This window comes from Penaeus monodon, chromosome 20, assembly GCF_015228065.2.
Source record: "Penaeus monodon isolate SGIC_2016 chromosome 20, NSTDA_Pmon_1, whole genome shotgun sequence".
In the NCBI taxonomy this organism is placed as follows: Eukaryota; Metazoa; Arthropoda; class Malacostraca; order Decapoda; family Penaeidae; genus Penaeus; species Penaeus monodon.
In genome coordinates this window covers 18070032-18070281 of record NC_051405.1, presented here as the reverse complement: position 1 = coordinate 18070281, position 250 = coordinate 18070032, and the positions used below count along the sequence as shown (strand labels likewise).

Sequence of the window (250 nt, the reverse complement as noted above, 5' to 3'; positions counted from 1 at the left end):
TTCATGCACATTTTCCTTGTCCATTAAGGTAAGATGAAGAAGTAATTTAATGCAAAATATTTATTATACAAATCATTACAAAAATATGTACAACTGACATACAAATACACAGATCTTCAAATTCTACGAGCTGGGAAAAGGGCAGTCGACTTGATCTTCGTTCAAACATTTCTTCGTAACTTCATCAAATCTTTTTCCTTCCCCACACGTGTATCTGAAATGTAAAAAGAAAAATGCTTTAGGTAACGTT

The 250-nt window shown here is 32.0% G+C and overlaps 1 protein-coding gene across 2 annotated transcripts in view; it reads right to left on the bottom strand.

Annotated features, from left to right (window-relative positions):
- Positions 1-45: 45 nt before the first annotated feature.
- LOC119585665 overlaps positions 46-250 on the bottom strand; it is a 4420-nt gene continuing 4215 nt past the window's right edge. For both annotated transcript variants that reach the window (XM_037934341.1, XM_037934340.1), the window contains exon 4: positions 46-214. In XM_037934341.1, the coding sequence (XP_037790269.1) occupies positions 124-214 (91 nt within the window). In that variant the 3' untranslated portion in view covers positions 46-123. The remainder of the gene's footprint in view (positions 215-250) is intronic.